The 23,666-nt window shown below is 43.8% G+C and overlaps 1 protein-coding gene across 1 annotated transcript in view; it reads right to left on the reverse strand.

Annotated features, from left to right (window-relative positions):
• PLCH1 (phospholipase C eta 1) overlaps positions 1-23,666 on the reverse strand; it is a 126,195-nt gene that overhangs the window by 14,526 nt on the left and 88,003 nt on the right. Inside the window, exons 10-17 of the mRNA XM_066620633.1 lie at positions 20,265-20,372; positions 15,434-15,595; positions 11,299-11,367; positions 8,902-8,996; positions 8,160-8,257; positions 4,283-4,462; positions 2,374-2,481; positions 1,609-1,733 (exon numbers count right to left, since the gene is read on the reverse strand). Coding sequence (XP_066476730.1) covers positions 1,609-1,733; positions 2,374-2,481; positions 4,283-4,462; positions 8,160-8,257; positions 8,902-8,996; positions 11,299-11,367; positions 15,434-15,595; positions 20,265-20,372 — 945 coding nt within the window. The remainder of the gene's footprint in view (positions 1-1,608; positions 1,734-2,373; positions 2,482-4,282; positions 4,463-8,159; positions 8,258-8,901; positions 8,997-11,298; positions 11,368-15,433; positions 15,596-20,264; positions 20,373-23,666) is intronic.

Genomic DNA, 23,666 nt, shown 5'->3' on the forward strand with positions numbered 1-23,666 from the left:
AAATCAGTGGAAAAATACCTTTGAAGACCCACTTCCAAGTTTCTTGTTCTTCCATTGTCACCCCAGAATGCATTGGTATAGATGCTATACAGCATTCAGCCAGTATAATGTCTATACCAATGCATTCTGGGCAACAATGGAGGAGCAAGAAACCTAGAAGTGGGTCTTTAAAGCTGTCTTTAACCCCCAAGACGCTTGCACCAGGTGAGGTTTAACAGTGCAAAGGTAGGAAATGGGAATTCAATGCTTTTTTGCAAGGCATTTGAAGTGGTCCCCAGTATCAGTGCGAGTCAAATCAGTGGATGACAAGGCATGACCTGTATCACGCTTCGTTTACTCTTTTACTTTTTCTGCCTGAAAAGAGCAAAACTAGTGCTGAAGTGGAATAGAGCCACTGCTGGACATTACATTCTAAAAGTGTGGGGTAGTCATTACTGTCTCATTTTCTTATCTAAGTCTTGAGTGCAAACTGAGATCCTGTCTAGCAGCTAGTGTGATTTATCCACAGAGTCTGCTTAATTCCTCATTCAAAAGAATGTTACAATTGCAGACTTCAAGAACTATTGCATTATGCCCTGCCACCCCCTGTCCCCTTTTTTGCTTTATTTAACATTTCTGCTCAATGTTGCATATATGCAACAGGGATCAAATGTGCACACCTGTGGGTTGGGCAAAAAATGTGTTAACATCCAGGCCAACAGCCCAATTCTAAACCCCCCTCTCTGCCAGCAGAAAATATGTTCTGTGCAACAAGACCACCAGCATAATGACTAGCAGTGAGGCCACCAGCCGCCGACACTGCTGAGGGTCAGAGTTGGGTTGAACACAGGGAGGAGGGGAAGGAATGGGGGAGTTTCTGCATAGAGAGGGAGTGGGGAGGGGTATGTGTTTCAGGTGGAAATGGGTAGTTATCAGTAGCGGCGCTCCACCAATGTTCTATCCCCCTTCCCAGCCTCGATCCACCATCCCACCTCCACTTGCACCAGCAAAATGGCTGCTGCAGGACTGAAGACCTATTGGGGCAGTGGGAGCTTATGCCAGAGTAAGGGAACAAATATTCCCTTACCTCAAGGAAGCTTCCAGGACTACTCCCCATGGGATGAAGTGTGTGCTTCACTGTTGCAGTTGCCTTGGTGATGGTGCTGGGGGCTTAAGTCAGATTGGGCTGTGACAAAGACTTCTGGAGCACCTGAATGCTTGCTTAAACTTATGTGTGTTTTGCTTAAAATTATGTGCATTACTTCTCCTAACAAAGTATTACCAGACTGTGGCAAATTACTGAGGTTTGCAAATTCCCAAGTCAAAAATTATTAAGAAATGTACTCTCATGTTCTAAGATGCAGTTAATCCAAACATTTTCCAATTTCGTTTTTTGTTGCAATAATAACTTAGTAAGAATTTTAATTTTAAACTAAGATAGCAGCTGTAAGCAAAATCCAGATGCCTGACATGCGTAGACTTAAATGTACTATAAAGGGCATGCAAGTAATATTCAGAAAATTGGATACTCTAATGACATTTGGTGAATATTATTTCTAGGAATTAATGTAAAGAGTTCTGCTAGTGGAAGAAGGATTTTCATTGTACAGTATCATCAATATCTTTTACCTCTCCTCTGTCTCCTAACATGGAATCTGGAGGTTTTGGTAGCTGCTGCCCACTGATGATTTTGAGTATAAGTTGCTTCTTAGGGAGAGCAGGAAGTGGATCCGCAGAGTAAGGACTGAATGTACCTAGAGGATTCAAAGAGCATGGAATAGTGCAATTGTTCAGATAAAGAATGGTATGTGTCACCCTCATCTCTAGATAAAAGCTTGCAGTTGTAAAGTGGTGAGTCCAATCCTATCCAATTTTCCAGCATTGGTGCAGCTGTAATGCAGCCCCAAGGTAAAGGAACAAATATTCCATACCTTAAGGAAGACTCTGTGACTGCTGCCCCACCACAAGATGCAGTGCTTGCCCCATTAGCCCAGCTGCACTGGCACTGGAAAATTGGACAGGATTGGGCCCTCAATTAACAATGAAATGATCTCCACTCTTGGCATTAGTACTACTTTTACTTCCTTCAAAGTATTCCAGGGTGTATTTCAATCTGTCAGTCTAGGTGCAGATATACAATTCCTTAGATACAAGTTAAAGTCAAATTCATATTAATTAGCTAATGTCACTGTTTAAGGTATCCTAATTCTGTTGTACAGTTCATCAGTCTTGCTCTGGTTATTAGGTTCTGGAAGTTTAACTATATCAGCTTTGCCCTAAACCTTCTACCAAAGAACTGCCATTATTACACTAAAGAAAATGCTGTAGTATTATACAAAATGATGAAAATCATAGCAGCACTAGAGAATCATTAAAAGAATTGCACAGGACTACCTTTGCACAACGGCTGAGGTTTCAAGATGTAGCCACAGTTTCCATTCATCCTGAACTTGGCTTGGTTTAACTGCATCACGCGCCCATCAGACTGGTAGTTTAACGCCACTGTAGAATTAATATTTTTGGATTCTTAATAAACTCTACTTGCATCTAATACAAAGTTGAATTGTTTGCTCATGGTGGCTTTGTAGCCTTACCCCCATGCTTTGATAAAGACCTTTGTTTTCAAACTACTACATGGAACGGAATCTCACAGTGGGTGTTCACCCAGGCAAGCCTGCCAATCATAAACCCTGTGAAGACTTGCAAAAAAAAAAGTGGTGGCCAATCATTTCTTCTCCCATCTCAAATGACCCACAGTAAGCACTTGTGGGCCAGCTTTAAGATGCCAGCTCTCCCTATATAGCTGAAGGTAAGGAGCATGAGGCAATTGCCCAGGTTAGAAGGAAGGGGTAGAGAGATTGTCAGGTAGGCACCTGTACCCCACCCTAAGAATTTCTCTTCCTGTCTATGGCCATCTTGTCTGAAAACAGGGAAGGCACACTCTACCTCAGGATCTCCTACTGTTGATCCTCCCAATTGCAGAATCTTTTGCCTGCTTATTCCACAGAGCCAGCAGACAAGAATTTGCCATTGCTGTACCCAACTGTGGTAGTGGTGTTCACAAGCATTGAGTACTCATCTGATGGAGCTCCCATCCCTCTGTCCCACTCCATCCACCGAATGTATAGTATCTATAGGTCTACACTTTTTTTAACCGCACTGCTGAAACAGAGACACCTGCGTTGGCTCGGTCATGTCGTGAGAATGGATGATAGCCGGATCCCAAAGGATCTCCTCTATGGAGAACTCGTGCAAGGAAAGCGCCCTACAGGTAGACCACAGCTGCGATACAAGGACATCTGCAAGAGGGATCTGAAGGCCTTAGGAGTGGACCTCAACAGGTGGGAAACTCTGGCCCGCTTGGAGGCAGGCTGTGCAGCATGGCCTTTCCCAGTTTGAAGAGACACTTGGCCAACAGTCTGAGGCAAAGAGGCAAAGAAGGAAGGCCCATAGCCAGGGAGACAGACCAGGGACAGACTGCACTTGCTCCCGGTGTGGAAGGGATTGTCACTCCAGAATCGGCCTTTTCAGCCACACTAGACGCTGTTCCAGAACCACCTTTCAGAGCGCGATACCATAGTCTTTCGAGACTGAAGGTTGCCAACAACAACAACACTTTTTTAAAATAATACTGGAAGAACAACCTGTTTAAGAATGGAAAACCAAAACACCACTAATGGTACCTGCCAGAATGCCCAGTGGATGCCATGCCAAAATCTAGGGTGTTAAAATGGGTGAATAGCATAAGAGGCCATTTTCTACTGGGCTGTGCCACTTGCAGAACAAGTGTTCCACCAGTGTTGACTGACTGATGGCAGTTGTAAACAGTACTCATGCAGAGGCACATGAGGTCCAACATGCTGTTGGACCACCAGCAGCAAGGCCAAAGTCTTCCCCGAGGCAAGAAAAGGTGGGCAAAGTTGAAATGGGGTAGGTGAGAAAGAACAGGGAGGCGATCGGAGCATGGCGTAGGTGGATCAGGTCTGGGAAGCGGGCAGCTTTAGTAGCAGCAGTGGCCACAGAATCCTAACCCCTTCCCAGACCTGATCCTGTAGAATGGGTCCATGCAGGCCTGTGCTAGTGAATTTGATAGCGCTGATCCAAGTGGACACTTCTGCACTGTGGAGAATAAGCCCTGGGTAAAGGAATGAATGTTTCCTTACCCAGAAGAGACCTCTGCAACTGCCCCCTCCCTGTGGAATTTTGAATTGGGAAGGAAAAATAGCAAATATAGCCGTGTTGCCCAAGGTGTAAAGAAATGTTAGAACCTTTGCATCTCTCTCACTCACTCACTAGCACTCACCTAGCTGACAGCCAACATTCCAGTAGGGCATAGGATTGAAGTTGCTAGAGTCAATTCGATACGCAGATGGATAGATTCTGGTGAGCTGCTTCTGGTTATAAAGCATAAATTGCTCTGCCTTCTGTTGCACCACCTGGTGAGCTCTTGTCTCGCTGAAGGATAACACATTCCCCACAGATCCTGAATGTTTAAGAGAAAATACTTGCTAAGAAAAGGGATAAGCTTACTGTACATGCTATAATTTCCCATTCCATTCTTGAATGGTTGTGCCATTGTAACAAATACAGCCATATGCCTGGGGCCCCTGGGATCATGTGGCACAGAAAAAATTTCTAAGTAGATGAAACAAATAGCTTGGTTTTAAAGAGGAAAATCTACAGGGGTCTGAAAATGAAGGCTCTGCCAAATTTTTACTTGGAAGGATTTTTGAGGTAAAGGGGTTCACTTCCAAATCCTTCCTTTTATTTTTTTGTGCATTTTCCCAGCCCTGTTCACAGCTATTCTTTCTCTGATCTGCTGCTGAGCTGGTGCCATTTTTAACTTGGCAGAGCTTCACATAGTCTTAGCTATTTTTAACTTGGCAGAGCTTCACATGGTCTTAGCCAACCAGTAATCACATTCCGAATGTGATGACATCATGGTGTCATGCAGCCAATCATATTTTAGGGCAGATGAAACCAATGGTTAGCAGTCACTCTGAAAAGCTGTGGGTGGGGAACATGATGTTCCACTGTTGAAGCAACAAGGTTGATATTCCCTGTTCTGCTACACGGTGATGGTTTGCTGGAACGTGCTGTAAACCACAGAGTATTGGGTACATCCCAAAGGAATGTATGAGTTTTGAAATGTGTTCAGTTTCAAAAGCATAAATATTCATGCTGGTAGTTCCAAAGCACATCTATATGTCCAATAGTAATGCAAAACAATTTATCTAAATGTTAACATGTCTGTAATATTTAGCAGGTGCAATTCTAAAAATGAATGATGATAATGATGATGAACGGAGTGTTAATTTTTGCACAACCTTGCATTCAGGTGGATTTCCTGAATCTGAATATACAGTATATTTAGATAATCTGAAGGATCTGACCAAGATTCTCTAGTCTCAAAGAATATTAGGCAAGACAATCACAATCCCAAGGTTGTACATAGTCATCAATTTGGGCCAGAATATCCCAATTCTGCACCAATTGCTATAGATTCTATGTCCTATGTAAATAATTGTACAAGCCAAGCATATTTACATAACATCCCCACTGGATCAGATCATAGGCCCATCTAGTCCAGCTTCCTGTATCTCACAGCGGCCCACCAAATGCCCCAGGGAGCACACCAGGTAACAAGAGACCTGCATCCTGGTGCCCTCAAAAAAATATTTTTTTGCCTTATAGGGATTTCAACCCCCAACCTCTAGCTTTGCAGGCCAGCACCTTATCCCTTGAGCTATAGGAGCTCTTACTTATACATTTACATTGATAGATATCTGCTTAGATTAGAGGGAGTAAGGGGTCACAACATTTGCTTTACTGCAGAATCAAGAGGTTCATGCCACAATTGGGCATAGCAGATACCATTTCAAGTCTGTCTTTGTAACCATGAGGACTAGAAACACAGGTCCCAATGCTGTATACTTGACCCACTAGTTTCAGCTGTAGAGAATTAAGCAAGTGTTCAATTCATCGAGCGGGTGGGGATAATGGTCCAGAAGGGGCATAAGTGAGAAAGACGAATCAGGCGGGCCAAAAAACTCAGGGGAAATAGTTGGACGAGGCAAGAGTCAAATGGGGAGAGAACGTGGGGTCAAAGAAATAAAACTTTGTAAAAGTGGGATTGAGGGATGAAAGGAGGAGCTAGTCATAGGATCCTTGCTCAGGGGGAGAGGATGTCAAAGGAAGTTGCTGTATGATCCGCCTACCCCCTTTCTGAGATCACCTGTGTGCTAGTTTTTAAGATAATTCTGGACTCCTCAGGGGTGCTTTGTTTTTCTCTTCCCCCATTTTGCCAGATTGGTGTTTGAAACAGCTGTGAGTAAGGAGGGCAAGTGGGAGATGGCACATGGTGAGAAATCAAAAGTGGAGAGCTGGAATGTTTTGAGAAATTATCCAGCCTTAACACAGGTCACTGATGCAGGACAAATTATTCAGAGAGATCAGTAGCTTAAAAGTGGTGTGCCCAGTTCTTCTACTCAGCTGAAAACCCCAAACACAACCCAGTGGGCCACATTTGCAATTAGCTCTCCATCCCCAAAGGCATAATCACGGTTTCTTAGGTACTTTGTCTTTTAGGCTCAAAGTGTATAATGACCACTAGCCCATTTTAGAAGCTGTGGCTGTGCTTAATAGCTATATTCTGCCAACTCCACTTGTTAAAATGGTTGCAGCCTTTCCTTCCAGATCTGGAGCTGCTGATCTTCATTCATGCCTTTGTAATGTTAAGGTTAGATTCTTTAAAAGCACTTTAAAGAAGGAAGCTGTATTTGATGGTGGCTTAGAAGTTTCAGCTGGTAAAGGACTCAATAGGCCTCATCTGCAGGCTTCAATAAAGCTACTCACCTACATGTCAATAGCTAGGGCACCTCTCCTGCAGGGCAGTGCTTCTGTGATTTAAGCAAATGCCCTGCTCTTGGGGGAGAAGCTACTTTTCCTGTCCTTCCCTCATTTAGAGTGACTGCTTCTCTTCTATTTTTTAGGTTTTGCAAGAAGTAGCATTCCTCCCTCATACAATGATCTGGCCAGCAGAAAGACCTAACCCCTTTCTTCTGCATGGAAGAAAGGCCTGTCCTATCATCCCCTTTTGTTTAGATGTTTGCAAAAGGGAGTCACTAGGCATGGCTGCTGCTTCCTAGGAAAGCCTAAATTGCAGGAAAATAAGTGCCTCTCTTTTCCTTGATGGTGAGTGAGGAGGAGAAAAGAGGTATTTTTTCTCCTCTAAGTTAGGCTGCAATTGTATGCACACTTTCCTTGGAGTAAGCCCCATTGAACACAATGGGATTTATTTCTAAGTAGACATGTATAGGCTTGTGCTATTCGGGAACTGCAGTCCTTGGGCACAGACCATTGTGAACATCTCCTGTTCAAGCCAAATTGGAATGAATTAATGATTTTTGCATAACTTTACTACTATGTTCTCATACAAACTGCATTCATTTCAACATTGTTCGGAAATTTGAAGGTAACATGCTCATTCTGTGTAAATGAACTACTAGCAGGGCAAGAGGTGTGATCTGATGCTTGAGCTGCTGTTCTGCCTGATGAGCTAAGGAGGAACAACCAGGGTCTCATTCTTGGATGGGAGATGGAATGCCAGGCTAACAAGCTGCTGTTATTTATTCTGGCAGAACAGAGCTGCTGCTAAGTTGATGAACCAGGATGCTAACAGAAAATGGGTTGGAGGGCTGAAAACAACATGAGGCTTAGTATTGCATTTTTCTCAGCCCTCCAACAAGCTTCCAGGTAGCTTTTCCTGCTTCCTGTTAGTGATTGCAGCAACACTATACACAGGCATGTACGAGTGAGAGAGCAGGGGAGTGTGTGACAAGGTTGGCCAGCAAAGAACAGAGAACAGCCCTGAGGACCTGTTTGGGCTTCATATATGGTTGCCTGAAGAAGCTTGATAGCACACAGTTAGAAGAGATAAACACGCCATGAAGGGAACATCTAGTGAACTGAGGGTTCTATTAGTCTTTTCCACAGAACATATTGTAAAAACCCCATTGAAAAATGGTGGTTTAGATTAGCCTGCCTATGGAATCTGCCTCAAATGCTGTGTAAAAACAGAGAAAAGCAATACATAAATACCTATGTGTGTATATATGTATGTATTAGATGTTCCCTCAACAGGAACAGGTATGTTAAATATTCACATGCAGTGGCCTTACCATCATCAACTATGTCTTGAGCGGCCACCGAATTTGTATACACCACCAAATCAGAAAGCTCACGGCACAGCTTCATGGTTTTTCGCCGCCGACCCAACCTGCTGGATAATAGTAATTTTAAAAAGAGATGATTTCCTAGAAGTAGACAAAAATGGTCAGCAGCTTTTCCAACACTTCTTGCTTTCTGCCATTAAAACCAGAACAAACCATTGACAAAGTACACAGGCTTTCTCTGTGCACTGTGACTAGACAAGAAGCAAGATGGGAAAAACATGACAAGAAAATAGGGAATGGGTTGGTTAGGTGTATAAACAATTCCCAGGACTCCAACACATTTTAACATGTATGCTCTCTCGCTCTCTCTCATCTCCTTCATACGCTCTCTCTACTTACATCTATCCAAGAGAACAGCAGGACATAAACCAGTTATGTTATTAATTGAAGGCAAGCAGCACATGACGGCTCTGAAAGACCATCAGGCAGGTGTTTGGTATCTACAATAAACTTATGTCTCATTTAGCGTATTTGCTACCACAATGAGCGGAGACAACTGTGTGGTAATATTTATTCAGCTTGCTTTCATCCAAGATTGAATGCGTCCTCTTCCTCTACCTGGAGTGCATTTCAACACTCCTGCTGTTCATTCTAAAAGTAATTGCTGCTCCCATTTCATGAAAAGTGAACCTTAGAAACATGCTTGATTTAGCAGTGAGATGGCCGAAAAAACCTGACAATTACTAACCTGTACAGTTGCCCAGGTTCCTTTGCAGAATAATTTTGTTGGGAATCCTCTTCATCAGATGTGCTATGACTCTTGGTCCTTGGTTTTGCTGCCTTCTGTTCGAGAAGTCAAAAGGTAGCTTTATCAGTACTGTGAACTTCTAACTACATGAAAAGCTGCCTTATTGGTCCATCAAGCCCAGTATGGTATACTCTGACAGCAGTTTCTGAAGGAAATGCTTTCACAGTCAGCCTCTCTTGATGCCTTTTACCTGGTGAAGATAGGACTGAACCTAAGACCTTCCGCAAGCAGTGCGGTGTGATGCTAACCAATGGCTCCTCCCCACTGTGAATTCCAACAGAAGCTGCTCACAGAAGCTTGGTTGGTATACTGTAATGTTGTTTGGTGAACAGAACTCACACTATTAGCATGACTGTCATGCTCAATTTAGTAACAAAGGTATAATCCAACCAAAGTTAAGTGATTGTAGTACCCATTCATTTCTGCTGGAGTAAATTAAGCAGCTGCATAACATTCCAACTGAATTTTATGGCACTGACACAAGATGAACTGGATAACCTACTCATTGCAAAAGGGCAATCCGTGTCCCCAAAAAATATGATTTCTATGAAGCACTTAGCCTAGCTCATATATTTTGATGTTAATAGTTCTAATTATCTATGATGGAGTTGGGGTAGGGTGGACCGAGGAAGAGATGGGGTGGGCATGAGCAAATCAGGCCTGGGAGGGAGGTGGGTTTGGGGGTGGCAGCACATGCCAAATTCAAAACCCCTTACCGGGACTCATCCATCTACACAAATCAAATTGGACTTACTCCACCTACATATCTGGTGCAGGACCAAGTTGACCTATTGCAGCTGCTGGGGCTTAGCCGAGCATTTAAGTAGGATTGAGCTACCCCACCTCTCTATAGCCAGAAGCATGCTAAATGAAAGCATTTTTAGGTTTAGGTCATCATGAAATCTCACCAGTAGTTTTCTATAAGGGTCATTAAAGAAAATATTCAGTCTACTTTTCATACAGATATGATGGAAATGGGGCAGAAATAATTAGGTTAATTAGCTGAAATGATTACATTATTGAAATATTTTGCAGCCTTCAAAGTAGTCAGCAACTGCATGTTCTTCAGAGGCTGATTTCTCTAATAAGCACTTTACTGAATTGCATTTATTCTCTTATCAGTGTGCTGGGAATTTCAATTGTTAATAGTGCCCATTAGCAAATATGAGCAATATTTGTGGAACTCCTCTGTGAATTGAAAATACAACCCAACTCATTAATTTTCCCTTTCAGTCCTTTGAAAGTCAGAGAATTTTACATATATGAGTGTGAATGAGTGGGAGAGTGTGTGCATGTTATAACTGAAATTTTAAAAAAGAAAATTAGTCTTAAGCTGGTCTTGCCAAATGCAAAAAAAAAACAAAAAAAAAAACTATACATAAAGCTAAATTCTTCATTCTACAAGCTCTATTTTTGAGAATCCTGGGCAGGAACCATTTTAAAAAAATGTATTTATCACATCTATACCCTGCTCTTTAACACAAGAGTTCTCAGGGCAGTTCAAAAAAATTTTAAGTCAAAATACAAAGCACTAACGGCAACACAAAATCAAGCAATAACAAAAGACGTAAATAACAGCAAATGAAAACCATGAGCAGATAAAACAATCAACAGCAGTTCAAAAGACCAGGAAAAATACTGCTTGGTGTCAGAATGACATCAGAACAGGCATCAGGTGAGCTTCTTTGTTCATACCAACAGGTAACTAAGCAGGCCTTCAGAAAGTGACTAATGCCGTTTGGCTGAGAAGCGTGCACCAAGAATTCTTCTAACATTGGAGAAAATCAACTACCCCCTGCTCAAAAATGTGAAATCATGTTTCTGTTGCTTTTTGTATTTGTGGGTATCACGAGTTCCTGCGTGCCAACACTCCAAGTTCAGAACACTTATGTACAAAAGCATTTTTAAAAATTGTTTTTGAAGCATAAATCTAACGTTTAGGCATCATATGTATATTATTCACAACAAGCTTAAATACGCCTCAGACTCCCATTCAAAAGCATGATTTCTCGAAGCCTAACATGACTCTGGATCACGGTTCCATTTTCCTTATATCAGAACTTATTTCAGAGTCCTGATGATATTAATCTCAAATCTGTTTCTTTTTGGGGACAGTTGTCTACAACAGGCATATCAGAGAACAGGGGAGAATCCCATTAAACCTCTTAAACATGAGATCCTCCCAGCACCTCTCTTAGCTGTCTGAGCAACACAGCTGGTATTGTATAGTTTACAGTAAACTGCCTTTGGGAATCTTTCAGACTGAAAAGCAGGGTATAAATCTTTCAAACAACTAAATAAAAATCAATCTCTACTTAAAGTTTAAGCTCTACTCACCTTATGCTTTCCAAAGTTGCTCATTAATCTACCATGGGATTTCTTGCCAGTATCTTTAACGTCAGAACTCTGTAGAAATAAAATGAGCAATGAATATACTTTGGGATTAGGAACTGTTATTAGCAAAAGCATTTATTAGGCAAACCCAAAGGGCCCACTGCTTCCACTGCAAGCCTGCCCAGCTGAGAAGATTGTCGTCCAAACCTTCTCCTCCAAGTGGCTGAGCCTTTGGAAGTTAGCTACATGTCAACCAGGGAAAAGGTGATGCCCTAACTTTTAAAAACCTTTTTTCCAAGGCTGCTCGCATAACACCCAATTTGATCAATTTTAGATGTCATGGTTTTAATTACAGATAACTTGGCAAAAGAATATATATAATTGCACAGGGGACTACAGACCAGTGCATGTGAAAAAAGCACTTTAAGTTGCTTCCCCAATAGCTATGACTCCCACTCTTTCTCCTGCCCCTTCCTTGTCACTGTTTCCCCCTCATTCTCCACTGAAAAAGGTCCAAGTTGACCCACAGTGACTGCTGGGGCTTAACCCAGGACAAATATTCCTTTACTCCAAGGAGACAGCCAGGTGTCATGAGCCACACCGCTGTGGAAGCCACACCAGTGTTGCTGCACTGCCATGCAGGGAATTAGATAGGATTGGGCTGTCTATCCTATTCAATTTTCCAGCACCTGTGCAGCCACAATGCAACCCCAAGTTAAGGGAACACATGTTCCCATACCTTAAGGAGGCTTCTGTGACTGCTGCCCCACCACAAGATGCAGTTCATGCCCCATTGGCACAGTTGCACTGGCACTGGAAAACTGGATAGGATTTGGCCCTTAGTCTGCTATTTATGCCCTTCATGCATCCAGTTTCCCCTTGTACCCATGACCACTGTAGATGAAAAGCAAAAAAGAATAAAGCTCAGTTAAGTGTGCATATATTCCTACAGAGTTATTTAGTGTTTTCAGATAGCATCGTAGCAGATTGCATTAGGATTTGGCAGTGAATTCACTTCCCAGCAATAATTTGTGCAATTATTAGATTTTGAATGACAAGGCAAGAGAAACATGCAACATTACATAAGCATAATTGGATGGTCCCATCTGGTACAATCACTTCTTTCGTTCATACTATTTAAGGGTCATATGCTATACTACAATACCTAGCAGTCCAGAATTCTGATGTTGCCCCAGTAATTAACCTACCTGTATATAATAGATACAAACACAAATGAAATAGCAGCAGGATTCTGATACCCCAAATAAGCAAGGGGAGGAGATAAAATAGGAAAATGGACTTAGGAGTTGAGCTGTTATCAAAAGCAATGCTATCCAAATGGACAGAGGGATTGACCCTCATGCTTCTGAAATTCTTAGATAAATGAGGAATAGAAAGCCCAACATCACAGAGACAGATGCAACGTTGGTTAGGCCACCTGAGATCCGCTGTAGGAGCTATCCCCTGGGTCATCAGTTTGATGATCTGTGGCAGGGTCTAGTGTTGCTGTCAGAACATCACATCCCTCCATCTCTCTGAAGAGCTGCAAAAATATATTCCCTCAGCTATTCGCAGTACAAGTCCCTTCACTTATGCAATACATAGCCTGTGGCTGAAATGTATTTTCCATCAAGTTTTTGTGAAGAACAAGAGAGGATTTTTTTTCCTTCCCATTTAGTCAAGCTTGACAAACTCTAACCAACATTTTCAGAATGCAGTTCATACATTGGGGAATCTCTTTGAGGATTGGTGTTCTCTATGGGAGAAATGTACATCTCTCTCTCTCTCTCTCTCTCTCTCTCTCTCTCTGAAATCTTGGAGGTTGGGGTGGGGAGAAAGTGCCCATAATGTACCTTTTCTCTCTCCCTGTTTTCTTGGAACATCAAAGGTGGCATTAAGTGTGCAAATTGAAGGGAGGGTATTTCGCATAAATAGGTCAGAGAAGCTGCATAAGTGCATGTAAACCAGCTGGACACGTTCATAAGACAGTAAAACACAACATGGATCACTGCTTGAGGAAAACCCACACGAGAGAACCCTTAAGCCAGGTACCACTTCACCACAGCCACACTGAAGGGAGAAATAAATATTGAGATTGGACTGTGCCAAATACAATATATTCAGGACAGGGGGACCCCCCCATCCATGGTTTCGGTTAACAGCCCCTCAATGACCCCTCCTGAGCTGTGGTTCCCTTGACTCTGGAGGGTCTTCTGAGCCCCACAGAGGCCACGTGTGTCCTCCCATGTCCTCTGCGGCCTCAGAATGACAGAGTGAAAAACGCTTTACTTATGGGGCTTCCCTGGGCCTTATAAGGCAATAAAAACATCACTTCTGGTTTTATCACAAGACTGGAATTAACTTTTTTCACTCTGTCATTCTCTAGCCTGTAGAAGCTGCAGGCAGATGTGTATGGCCTCTGTGGGGCTCAGAAGACCCTCCAGAGGCAATCCCCCATATCTGCGGATTCAGTTACCTGCCCGGGGGCGTATGTGTGTGTGTGTTCTGGAATGGAACCCCTACGGATACAGGGGCACACCTGTACTGTGCTGCCCACTGATGCAGACTGGTGCTTGTTGAATTTTATTACTTATTTAATGCTTTTATGACAATAGTTTTTTACTATTATTATTGTTATTTCTGCTGTTTGCCTCTGGTCTGCCTTCCAAATATGGTGTTCTTATGTATTTTCTAATTTTATTTTTAATGGATATGTATTTTTAATGTGAGCTGCCTTGGGTGCCCTTCAGGGAGAAAGGCGGGATATAAATCAAATGAACAAACACAACAAACAACGCTTCTATTTTTTTTTTTTAATTGTTTCTGGGGACACATCTGAAAATCTGGTACTGCTCGACAGCCACGACGCACTGGGAGAGAGGTGGAAGGTCTGCTCTCACAAGTTTGGCGATGAAGCTCCCTGTCTCGTAGGGGGAATGCTGGCTGCCACTCAGCTGACAGTAGTTGGGGCAAGAGGAAGGCAGTGCCTGCACTGGGTGTTGTAAAAGTGCTGTAAAGTGCTTTCTGACACCCAGTAAGCTGCACCAGCAGGAAGGCTACGCGTGCCGCATCCCACCCAATAGCCACTGCTGAAGGTAAGGTTTGTGCTGGGTGGGGAACCCTGTCCCAGCCCTGCCAGTGTTACACAGGGCTACTCAGTTCTGCACCAGCTAAACAGCTGACACAGACCTGAGTAACCTCACTGAGCAGGCATTCCCCTTACCCCAAGGACACCTCCCACCTCCTCATATCCAATGCTGGATACAGTGCGGGCCTGGCTGCCCCACTGAGCCAGCACTGGATAGGATAGGGCTACTAGTTCCTTGAAAAGTGAGCACTGAAAGCACAGAGGAAAGGCAGGCAGGAGGTGTTTAGCCCAAAATTTCTTTATTTGCATAGTACTGGCAACAATCTTGGAGCAGAATCTTTGAGGGGGGGGGGGGAAATGCTGGCTGCCAACATCGCAGACAGGAAGACACCTGTACCATTTTGACAGTCAAAGGAAATTTTTCACTAAATGCTTGAAGATTCTCTCCCTCAAAGAACTGAGCCTGCAATATAGGCTGTGCTGAAAACATTTTTTAACAAGACACTACAGGATACTAACAAAGACTTCTGTAAGAACCCCCTCTTTTTTGTTAGAGCTTTTTAAAAAAAAATCAAATATCTAAGGAACAATTTGTACTAGTGTTTTTTTTCCACTTTCCTTAGAAACCTTTGGGAGATGTGAACCTTTGCAGTAGGTTAACCTTTGAATTTGAATTAATTCAGATTTAACCTTTGAATTAATATTCTTGGTTTTCTACCATTTTCCACATTGCTAGCCCTGTTCATGAAGTGCAGCAGGGCAGTTGTCTCAGGCAGCAGGTAGAGTGAGTGAAAAATGTCTCTCCGTTGCCTCTCCCCATCTGTCCTACAAGGATGTGCCTCTTCACTGACTCCCTCCATCCATCCCATCTCGCCATATCCTACTGGACATCTGAGCATCACCCCACCACTCACTTGACAACTTTAAGTTAAGAACTTGCTTTATACAATACTAGTGTGATTGTGCCTTTTAGACAGCAAATCTGGAGTGCATTTTATTCCATTTTGATACTGCTGGATTTGAGATATCCAGAAGAAAAAAAATGCATACCTGTTTGAAGTTTACATTTAAGCCCTCATGTGTTGCTTTCAAGAGTGCCTTCACAGTGAAGCTGTCAGGGTCTTCTTTGTCCCTGATCTGAGATTCCTTTAACAAAGATTCAAGTTTCTTCCTTATAAAAGATTCCATCTGGTGCTCAGTGGTGCCATTATTCTGAAAGAGATTATCAGGTCCCAGTGCAAAATGGTTTTTCAAAAACAAAGTACAGAATAAATGTTTCCATACATGCAAACAGTGTCTCCCTACAGGTTCCATAAGCCTTCTTTGAAGTAGAAACGGGTTGGTGGAAGGAGATCACCTCTTCAAGGTGGGGTTTTTAATTCTGTATTTTGTCCTCTGCAGTTCCTGAGGTGGCAATAAAAGCCAGTACTACATGCCCTCAAAATTCAATCCTCTTCTAGCTTTTCGCTTTTAAATTTGTGCTTTCCTCAGTCAAACTTTTTAAAACACAGACAACCTCTGTCGTCTACTAACAATGTCTATCCGAGTCATTATACCAAAGCTGAAACCCTCAGGGGCTAAATGGGTGGATTCCACACATGCTCAGCTATACCAAAGGTCAATGCATACAACTGTATAGCATAGGTGAGAATGTGCATTAAAGCACAATCCTATTCTGCTTGTCCACTGGTGCAGCAGTTCCTGTGCTAGGACCATGTAAGTAGGCCAGGGGTGCTCAAACTTTCAACTTTAGGGATGCTGGACCTTTAACAAGTGTATAGAAGAGAGAACTGCAGCAGGTGCAACTTGACAAGCTGCACCTGCTGAAATTCTCTCTTCTATACACTTGTTAAAGGTCCAGCATCCCTAAAGTTGAAAGTTTTAGCACCCCTGAAGTAGGCAGTATGAGCAAGGAGGCCTGCACTGATTTGTTGACACTGCATCACAGACACTGCATCCAGAAGGAAGGCCACCTATGGAGATAAGAGTTGCGCCGGATGGTAGGGGGTGGCAGGAGGGTGGAACAGCATTGGGGAGGGGGGTTTCTGGGTGAGGAAAGGACAAAATGGGGAGCAGATCAGGCCCAGGAGGGAGGCAGGATCAGCCTCCGCCATACCCTTTACTCCCTTCTGAGCCTGGCCGCCCTTCACAGGGCTGCTCACACTTGCACCTACTATTTAGTAGGCACAGATCCAAGTAGCCACATAGGACATGCTGGGGCATTCCTCAGGGTAAGAGGAAAAAATCTTACCCTGAGGAGACCTCCAAACCTGCTGCTTCTAACAAGCGGTGAATACCGCAGAGGCCACAGAGCCCCTGCTACACCAGCAATAGTTAGGATTGGGCTGCCTGAGTTGTGTGGCTTAAGTTTGTGGCCAAATGATCATCTGATGGCTTTCTAACATATTCAGCCAAATATGTACACTATCTGCCACCCGACACCACCACAAAGCTGCCAAAAGCAGGCTGAACAGGGGCATGGTGACTGTGGGTTGAGTTGAGAATTGCATTTGGAGTGAACCACATACACAGTCCATGATAGTCAGAAGGGTAGATGGACAAGCTTTGCCCAAGGCCGGGAAGCTGGAAAATAATGAACTCCTTCCTTCACCTTTTTTTGAGTTGGGTCTAGCTCCCTTCCAGGTGGGGCCAACTTGAAAAAGGAGAACTTCCTGCATCCACTGCTCTCTGTTCTAACTTATCAGTCCCCCTCCCTGACCTTCCCCAAGCAAAAACCACCTTGTCTTGGGGGAGGGAGGAAGGGTGGGTAACAGGCAGAAGGACTCACTGGGTCACACAAAGGCCACTCACAGAGTATCATTTCCTGCTAAATGAAAATGTTACGTAATCAGGGTGACCAAATGTTCTCTTTTTCAGCCTTGTGTCCTGGAAAAGAACTTAAAAGACCTCCTTTTCCCTGTGAGCAGGTCCTTCAAGCAGTGCATGGCCGTCTTGCAATTAATAAAATACGGGCGCAATCCTAACCCGCGCTGGAGCAGGCAAGCCAGGAGGCTTGCGCTGCATCCAACGCGGGGTTGCAGCGAGCAGCGGCTCAGCCAGGGCAAGGGGAAGCTCTTCCCCTTACCCGTGGCTAAGGGCTGCGCGCCCCTATGGGTCTCCTCGGACCTGCACCACCTCTGGAGGTGGCGCAAATCCAAGGAGAGCAGAGTGGCTTGAAGCTGCTCCGCTCGCCCCGGGGACAGGGGTTGGAATCTGGCATAACCGCCGGGTCCCAGCCCCGCCCCCGGGCCCACCCTCCCCTGCCCCCTCCCCACGCCCCCCCATGCCTACCTTTGCTGCTTATGTTGGCGCGCTCGCACCAACACAAGCAGTGGCATGGGAGCCATGGTGGAGGCTTCTGTCTCCGTTCGCGCATCGACGCATCTGAATGTGCCGACGCAGCTCCTGCCTAAGGAGGCGCAAACGTGCTTTTTGGCACATTTGCGACCCTCCAAGGCCACCTATACCAGCATAACGGCCGGTTAGGATTGCGCCCTAAATGTAATAGACTTTTAAATGTAATAATATGTAATATAGTGTTTAAATTAACAATATGAAATCAATATGCAACTGCTTTTAGCTTTTATTTTATGTCCTACATTTTCCCTGGAAGTCCTACATTTTGGGGGGATTTGTCCTCTTTTGCAGTTATGACCTCAGGTCACCCAGATCTGGACATTTGCACATAATGTTAGCCAGCAAGACTCAGTGCTACTAGTAGGGACTGCTGTTTAAAAACCATTCATCCCCATGACCTGAGTCCTCCATTCCTTTTCTCACTTATGGGAATGAGTTCAGAGTCTGAGCAGACCCCCATTCTTCTATCAGCCCATAAGCAGCCATTTCCTAAGCAGAGTTCTAATAGTCTCCACAGTGGCTTTCAGGCTCTCACACTACAAAAAAGAAAATGCAGGCAGAGCACTGAGGGGGATATAACTTCTTGGGTCACTGCGCACACTGTTCCGCCTTGTGCTCTAAGCCAAATCATCTTTCTGCATGAGCCAACCTCACAATGTGCAAGGACTGAACCAGTGGTTGCAACATTCTGATCTTCACCTTCATCCAAGGGGGAAAATACGTTTTTCAAAACTGGAATGCGTTGAGATTGCTTCAATTCTCCTGCTTATTTGACTTTGGCAAAGGAACTGCGATATGAAAAGTCTTTGGAAAGTGGAGGAGGAGGATGTATTCTGAGCATCTGCTCTCTCTAAACCAAATCCAATGGGACCCTGCAATATCTAAAGCAATTCCCAAATCCTCCAACAAAATGTTTATGTCCCAATAGCTGATGCAAATGAGGAAGGCAGGAAAACAAAGAGCTCATTTTGCAGATGTATTGCACTACGCAAGAGCTCCCAGAGTGGGCAAGAGGAAGAGTTAGTGAAAAAAACAAATTCATCTGGTCACATTCTGACCTACAATCACTGATGTTGCATCTGCTTGTGCCAACTCCTGAAATGGCCAACTTTCTATCAGAAGTATCACAAAAATACTTTAACTCTTGTGGAAAATTTTGAACCATTCAAGTCTGACTTCATCTCGGCTGGAACACAACATCTGTTTCGTGATGGAACAGCAAGGCTGCATTGCCACTGACTGTTAGAAATTAAAAACTCATTACTGTAAGACAGTGTGGAAAAAAAATGGAACAGGAAGAGAAGGAAATACATGAGGGTAAAAAAAATACATTCAAAGTGAAGACAGGTATAAGCAAGTCTTGAGTCAGTCTTCAGACCTGCACATCTTAAAGATCTTAAGGGGAAAATGAGGAAAATTGTTAAGAAATCACTAGTTCTGCAAAGCTGAAAAGGCCAAGATTTCCTGGTGCACGGCCCTGCCTCAATCTTCCCCAGTGCTGGACCCCAACCCTTAAAATACTAGGACTGTAATCTGCAGCCTGCAGGGTCCATAACGCTTCTGTTTGAAATGGGGGTGGTTTGGGTTCCAAGCCTGCATTGCATCTGCTCATATCACACATAAGTGGTATGGACCAGGCAGGCTTCTGGCCATGCTCCTAGTAAGTGAACTAAATGGAAGTGGGGAGGGCTTCAAGGAAGAAGACAGCACTGCTTCCTTAGTGCTTCGTAAGCACCAGCTAGGTGGAGAGAGGAGATCTGGACTGCAGATGTCTTCCCCTTTCCTTCATCCAACAACTCTAGAAGGAGAACAGAAGGTAAAGCCCCTTACTACCTCACTGTACTCCATCCTTGCATGCAGTTTGATGGTTAAAGAGAATGTGTCCTTTAAACTTTAAATGCCACATGAGAAGGGAACAAGGGGAGGGGGCACCGAAGGATCCTTCCCCATGAAGTATTTAATGTTTAAAGGGACATGTGTGAGAACAGAGAGCTGGCAGGAAGGGGATGATCTGCTCCCACTCACATTTAGCAAACAGGGAGTGGATGAATGTCAGTTTCAACTGCAGTAGGCTGGAGGGAGATGACGGTGACAGACTTGGGGTGAAGTGCACCTCGAATCCACTGCTTCTTCCACCACCTGCCCTGATGCAAGCTGTATCATGCAGCTTCATGGTTGGGCCAGCCATTGTTGGGCCAGCCTCAAAAAGCTTGATAATGAGGAAAGCATCATGTGGAAGCTGAGAAGGTGATGGTTGGGTAGAAAGGGCCCAGATCATTGGCCACAACCATGGGGTTCTTGTCCTTGGAAGCCTGCTGAAGCCATGTAGAATCTCATTAGAGGGAACAGCTTCCATGCCTCACAGAATGTGGAAATGAGGCCATTATGTTGTAGATTACGATATTGTATCTAAAAATCCAACAGGCAAGCATTACCTACATCTGAACTTCAGTCACTTAGGAAGCAAAAGATTACACTTCTGTTGGGGGCAAAGGCATTGGGGAAAAAAATTACACAGACTCACATAAGAGAGTTTTAACTTGCAGTCATCCTCAATTTCGTCAGCACTGTCTTCATCAGAAACTTCCCCCTCTTCAGCATCCACACCAAGACTATAGGGGAGCTTTTTACCCTGAAAAGAAGGAAATAATCTTAACATAATGTTTTGACAAGTTGATGAATAGCCCAGAAGAAGGGCATGATGGAACAATTAGTCCCTCCATTCATTTCAACATCCTTTAAATACGAAAAACTTGTCAACATATCCCTGTAGTCTTCTTTTCACTGGGCTAAACAGAGGCCGTGGTTTTCCTTGTATGATTTGCAAAACATATAGTTTTGATAAAGTGCTCTTCATCCTGGGTTGATTGACAGCTACTGCAAACAACTTAAGTAGTGTATTTTAGCCAATCAGTATCAGTTTCCTGCCTTACTGTCAATGATGTCTCCTGTAGCACTGGTTCACACAGCATTTTTCCAGGAAATAACCTCCCCTCCCTCTATGTTTTTGGAAGGATTACTGTAACTACAAAAAGACAGGGGAGGAAAGAGGGTCACATGGCGCCATGCCACTAGATTGCCCAGTCCTAGGAGGAGGAGGCTTTTACATACCTCAGGGCATGACATGCTCTCAGGCTGGTACCAGATCTCAACACAAAGTTGCCCCATTGCCTTATAAGCATGCAATCCTTTCCTATGTGCTCTGGACTCACCTGGTTTTGTTACTATCCATCCAGTTTTACAGTTTACTGAAACAGGTGACAAATAGAGAAACTATCTTCCACTTTGTTTACAATCCTTCTCAGTTTTGCGGCATCTGCATATTTGCCAAGCATACGGTTGACTCTTTCATGTGAGTAAGTAATTACATACTTGAGATTGTGCCGGATCCTGCAACCGTGTTTTTAAAAAAGCTGCTGAAACCCTTTCTCAAGTCTGTGTCAGCCCATGAAATTGTTAGAGTCTGAATGTGAGAGTTCCTTAAAACAGGGGTTCCCACATTGAGGGTCAAGACCCACTGGTGGGCAGTGACCTGATTTTTTGGTGGGTTGCCAAAGGGTGATGGAAAGGCCAGAGAAGTAATTGCCTCAAGCTCTGAGTTTATTCAAAAATCAAATGCTGAAGCTGCTAATTACCCTGCAAAGAGCACAGCTCCTGCAATTTGCAAGCACATGTAAATATAGGGAGATAAACGTCTGAAAGTCTTTTTCGAGTTATTACTACATATAAATAAAATTATTATTTCTTTCTAGATCTCCTTTTTTTAAAGTCTGATAAACCTAGGTGGGTTCTGATAGAATATCATTTGAAAAAAGTGGGTCCTGGTGCGAAATAGTTTGGGAACGATTGTCTTAAAATATATCTTTTTGCGATGCCTTTTAAAATGTATTTTGAACTATAACACAGAGACTGTAATAGTCACACTACTTAAACATTAACATTTCCTTTGAGATCGGTTGAGCGACACAAAATTAGCAGATTTGCTTAATTTCCTGCTTCTGACAGATGTACACTAGGGATTGCTGACATGCCTGTAAATGAATATCTTAAATCTTTTCGACACTAATGGATCAGAACAAGCCTGCAAGCACAAAAGCGAAGAAACATGTTGGTTCTGCTCAGAGTACTGTGAGATAACTTTATATAATAAGGTATGTGCTTTGAGAGTATTTTGGTACCAGCTTGTTATTATCACATAACAATGACAAATAGGGTGACAGTCCCTTGCTACATTTTACATTACTTCACTGTGTCTGTATCCTTTCCACTCCACTGACTAAGGTTGAAGAAGTTCAGTTTTACTCCTTCTGGCCCTCTCCAGACATAATGCTTCACCACAGTTGGATTCCTTATTAATCATAGTTAAGTGTAACATCAAAATGCACATGCCCAATCTCGTCTGATCTTGAAAGCTAAGCAGGGTCAGGCCTGGTTAGTACTTGGATGGGAGACCACCTGGGAATACCGGGTGCTGTAGGCTTATACCATAGTCTTTGGAGACTGAAGGTTGCCAACCAAAATATCTGCACCATTGTTGGAAATGGGTAGGAGATGGGGCTGGGGATGGGTGGAATGGGCGTGGGAAGGCAGTGGGATTGGCAACATATTGGGCCTGGGTGGGGTCGGGATCAGTGGCAGCACACACCAGATCCGAGCTCTTTCCAGGGCCTGTTCTGCCTGCACGGAGCAACACTGAGTTGTGCCAGTGATTGATCTGGTGCAAGTCCCATAGCAGTTGCTGGGACTTACCCCGGAGCAAGGGGGCAAATGTTCCCTTACCCCAAGGAGACCTCCAGAAGCCAAAAATTCCCGGTGGGATTTAGGGGAAGCTGCACCAGTGCCACTGCATCACTGTACAGGGATTTAGGTATGATTGGGCTGTTGGCCAAATAATGGTAAAGAAATTCTTATTTATTTATTACATTAATTTGTACACTCCTTTTAAAATACATAACTGTGGTTATATATGGTGCCTTAAATAGAGTAAAAAGGAAAGATCCCTGCCCCAAGGTGTTCGCAATCTAGAAATAGGAGACAACAAAGGAAGAGAAGAGGGCAGAAAATGGGACAAACAGGAAACATACACGATTCTTACAGTTTCACCTATTTAAATTTAGTTGCAGTAGTGAATGCAAAAAAAGGCATGATGTTTCAGATGGGATTTGAAAGCTGTGAATGAAGAAGCATTTTATGATTGTTCAGGCAAGTGGCTCCAGGCATAAGCAGCAGCAAAAGAGTTTATCTGCACAGCAATATTAACTACAATTAGCATATCTCTTCCTTTTGCAACAGCTAAGAGCAGGGAGTGTCAGCTCTCTCTTGGGATGGGGGGGGGGAATGAGGGCAGCATACCAACAACCATGCCAGAAGGTGCCAGCAATGATGCCATGGGCAGGCATGCGTGTGGCTAGATGGATGGGTTGCTGCAATGGACATCCTGTATCACATGCTAGTCTAATAACTAGCCATGCCATGCTGCCATAAGTATATGTGCTAGAGCATCTCAGCCAGGTATGCCTGTCTGCAGCGACACACGGAATTAAATGCAGGATGAGGTATGTTTCACCTTTCTCCTGCTATGGCTGTGGGGATTAGAGAGCAGCTTTGATGAGCAGGTGTGGGCTCTAAACTTCTACTCTTTTTTTGTCCCTGCCATTGGGTGTTTCTGGTCAGGTATGCAAAAGGGGAGCACCTTGCCGGTTAGGGCAAATCCTTTGGCTGTGCCGAACCCCATCTGCCTGGCTCCCAGCCTGTGGTTTTGCACAGCGAGCTACCAGTATCTACCAGTGAGCTACAATAACAGTGCAGCTCCCCCTGCGGCTCATCCCATTCCTTCCTTGGGGAAAAAGAAAAGAGTTATATTCAGAAGTAAGCCCCACTGAGTTCAAGTGCTAAACATGTTTAGAAATATGCTAAACAAGTGCTA

This window comes from Tiliqua scincoides, chromosome 3 (assembly GCF_035046505.1).
Source record: "Tiliqua scincoides isolate rTilSci1 chromosome 3, rTilSci1.hap2, whole genome shotgun sequence".
Taxonomy (NCBI): Eukaryota; Metazoa; Chordata; class Lepidosauria; order Squamata; family Scincidae; genus Tiliqua; species Tiliqua scincoides.